Below are 4011 nucleotides of genomic sequence, written 5' to 3' on the forward strand. Positions count from 1 at the left end.
TCTTTTATAGTGAAATGCAATATGTTGTCATTTGCATGCCGAATATGGAGCTCATTAATATTATCTTGCTCAAGCTCAAGAAGCAAGAAGCAACAAGCATTTTGATATTTGACCTTAATAATTGCAGGTATGAATGTCAAGGTATGACCCAAAAATAGAATTTGTAAATAACTAGATACCCTTGACACCCATATATGAAGAAGTTTAGCAGTCTTAAGCTTAAGAAGAATGCGCTAAACTTGTATTATGTATGTCGATAAGTTGTCAACTAACAGCATCCCATTATATAGGTAAAAGAAGTTGCTATGTTGTGTTATACAATGCATAGGACTCCTATTACATATAGTTGACTACATACTTATGCTAAGAACTGTAACATACTACAACTAGGACTCCTACTCCTTATGAAACTCATTATTATTCCCCCTCAAGCTGGAGGTTGGTAGTGAAACAACTCCAAGCTTGCTCTATAAAAATTTAAACTGTTGCTGATGGAACATATTTAGGAACCATTGCACCAGCTGCAACTTTCTCTCGCACAAAATGATAGTCTAGCTCAATATGTTTTGTGCGAGCATGGAGAATAGGATTACTGGTGAGATGTAACGCGCTGATGTTGTCGGAGTAAAGGACTGGAGGAGTAGAAAGTGATACCTCAAGATGTTGTAGCAAATGAAGAATCCACGTGATTTTAGCTGCTAGAGAAGCAAGAGCATGACACTCAGCTTCAGCACTAGATTTTGACACGGTATGTTGCTTCTTAGATGACCAGGAGATGCAATTAGCACCTAAGAATACACAAAGTCCTGTTGTTGATCGACAAGTTATAGCACATCCTGCCCAATCGGAATCTGAGAAGCCAACAACCTGTAAGGAGGATCTGGAAGTGATACGAAGTCCAAAATTTATAGTCCCAGCGAGGTAACGCAGAATATGCTTCACCCCTTGCCAATATGTAGTTATAGGAGCTTGCATAAACTGACAAACTTGATTGACAGCATGAATAAGATCAGGGCGTGTTAGTGTAAGATATTGAAGTCCTCCAACTATACTTCGATAATCGAAGGCATCAACAGGAGGTCCAGTTGCGACATGAAAATCACTCTTCTGTGATAATGGTGTATGGATAGCTCTAGCACAGTGCATCATGGTTTTTTTGAGAATGTCCTTAGCATACTTCACTTGACTAAGATAGATTCCATCAACATATGGCACAATTTCGATGCCCAAGAAGAAATGGAGAATGCCCATATCTTTTAAGGCAAAATGAGTACTTAGTTGGGAAATGAGGTTTTGCAAAAGCTGGAGATTGTTCCAAGTTATCACTATATCGACATATAACAACAAAATCACGATATCACCTTTCTGACGAAGAACAAATAGAGAAGAGTCAGCATGGCTTCCTAGGAATCCTAGGTGAAGAAGGGCTTCACTAAACCTCTGAAACCAAGCCTTTGGTGCTTGCTTTAGTCCATAGATGTCCTACTGGAGTAGACAAACATGTTTTGGTGCAGTAGAGTCTTCAAAACCCGAAGGCTGTTGCATATAGACAGTCTCTTTGAGTCTCCCATGGAGGAAAGCATTTTTTACATCAAGTTGGCGAAGAGGCCATTTTCGAACTGTGGCTATAGTTAAAACCATGCGAATTGTTGTAGACTTCACTACTGGACTGAAAGTGTCTTCGAAATCGAGACCCTCAATTTGATTATATCCTTTTGCTACCAAACGAGCTTTATATCTCTCGATTGTCCCATCCGCCTTCATTTTTGTCTTGAAGACCCACCTTGATCCAACCACATTCATTTGAGGTTCTCATTGTACAAGTCTCCAGGTGTTATTTTGATATAATGCCTGCATTTCTTCTTGCATAGCCTGCAACCAGTGAGGTTGAGATAATGCCTCTTGCAGGTTCCTTGGTTCACTGGAATTAGAATTAGCAGCGACTAAGAGAGTTAAGAAATCTGGTGGTTGTGACATGGCTTTTGACTTTGTCCTTGTTACCATATGATGAGTGTTCTCTGGAGAAGATTGTGATGTTGTTGGTGGACACTCGTAACCACTGAAATCAGCACATAAATCAGTCCCTGTGGACTCACCAAGCGATGAACCTATAGGTGATGTGGTTAGCGGACTAGTTGCTGGAGTTGTAGTCAAGACACCAACTGTTGGAGATTGCAGATTCTCAATAGGTGAGCTTTGTGATGGTGACATGGACGAAGCAATCACATTAGTAGTGGCATCTAAATCAGCAGACGGGAGAACATCTATCGTGCCATTGTGTTCATCAACAATGGCCTCGGGTACAGTAGCAACGTCTATATCATGTCCTTTATCTCCTGGGAAGTTCTTTGGTTCAATGAATTCTTTGTATGTAGACAAAGTGTAGCATTTATCCGTCATGTCCTGTGTGGAATTACAAGAAAAAGGTAGACAACATTCATCAAATATTACATGTCGTGATATATAAACTATTTTCGTCTGTGGATTATAGCATCTATAGCCCTTATGCAGAGAGCTATATCCGATGAACACGCAAGGAAAAGTTTTTGGTTGAAATTTATTGGTGTTAGATCCTTTAGATGTGGAAAACATCTACAACCAAAGACTTTCAAACCACTATAATCTGGTTTCCTTTTGTGTATCATTTGAAAGGGAGAGTACTGCATCTTCAAAATCGGCGTAGGGAGTCTATTTATAAGATATATTGTTGTCATAAATGCTTCAACCCATTAGTGCAGAGGGACATTAGCATTGAACAATAGAGCTAAACCAGTCTCAACCAAGTATCGGTGTTTTCTTTCGGCAACTCCATTTTGCTCAGGGGTGTGTGGACACGACACTTGTCTTTGAATTCCACAATGAGTAAGATGATCAATAAATTTCTGACTAGTAAATTCTCCGCCTCCATCACTTTGAAATTTTTTATTTTTCTATCAAATTGATTTTCGACCAATCTTTGAAAGTTTACAAAAGTGGCAAAAAAATCTGATTTTCTTTTCAATGGGTAGAACCAAGTGTATTTTGTATGATCATCCACAAAAATCACGTAATATTTGATACCTTGAGGAGAGGTGACAGGTGAAGGACCCCATAAATCGCAATGAATTTTGACAAGAATTTCAATTTCAACTTTATTTGATTTCTTAAAAGGTTGCTTACAACTTTTTCCCATTTGACACGTGGTGCAAACAGAAAAGTTTTTATTCCACCAACTACTAATTCTAACTAATCTATTGGAATGTAAAAACTGCATAGTCCTAAAATTAGGGTGTCCCAGTCTTTGATGTCAGACTTCATTTGATGCCTTATTTGAGCGTATGGCAACTAGAGCTTGATGCACTTCTCCATCTGCATACTTGGGATCCAAAGCATATAGTTCTCCTTTCCTACTCCCCTTTGCCAGTGTATTCTTTGTTTTCTTGTCCTTAACAACAAATTCAACGTAGAAAATTCCAAGAAACATTCATTATCACTTGCAAGTTTACTTACTAACAAAAGATTTTTCTTTAATTCAAGTACAACTAGAACATCTTTCAATTGTAAATTTGTGCCAATATTCTTGTTGCCAACATGAGTAATTTTGAGTTGTTTTCCATCACCCACCATAACTGATTCTCTACCTTTGAATAAAGAAGGATTTTGTAAATTACCTGTTGTTTGGACCATATGGTGAGTTGCTCCAGAATCCATATAGAAATTGTTGTCGGATGGCTCATTGAACCCTTGTGGAGTTTCTTGTTGGGTTTGGTAGGAGTAGTCCCACATGTAAAAGCAAGTGACATATGTGTGATTGTTTCTTCCACAGATTTGACACGGATTTGTTTGGGGTCGTGCATTCTTCTGATTATTCCCAGTAAAGTTGGATTGTCTCCCTGCCGTGTCGTTATTGTACTTAGGTCCGAATTGACCTCTTGCTCGACCTTGTCCCCATCCTCTAAAAGAGTTTCCTCTGCCTCTACCAAAATGTCCTTGTGTTTTCTGGGCTTGAAAAGCCATGGACTGATCGACACT

The 4011-nt window shown here is 38.9% G+C and overlaps 1 protein-coding gene across 1 annotated transcript; it reads right to left on the reverse strand.

The window, feature by feature from the left end:
• Positions 1-477: 477 nt before the first annotated feature.
• LOC107058859 (uncharacterized mitochondrial protein AtMg00810-like) lies at positions 478-1764 on the reverse strand. The gene is made up of 2 exons (XM_015305051.1): positions 1501-1764; positions 478-1365 (listed from the first exon to the last, which is right to left on the reverse strand). The coding sequence occupies exons 1-2, from the start codon at positions 1762-1764 to the stop codon at positions 478-480; spliced, it is 1152 nt and encodes a 383-aa protein (XP_015160537.1).
• Positions 1765-4011: the final 2247 nt, after the last annotated feature.

Source organism: Solanum tuberosum, unplaced genomic scaffold, assembly GCF_000226075.1.
Source record: "Solanum tuberosum cultivar DM 1-3 516 R44 unplaced genomic scaffold, SolTub_3.0 scf00663, whole genome shotgun sequence".
NCBI lineage: Eukaryota > Viridiplantae > Streptophyta > Magnoliopsida > Solanales > Solanaceae > Solanum > Solanum tuberosum.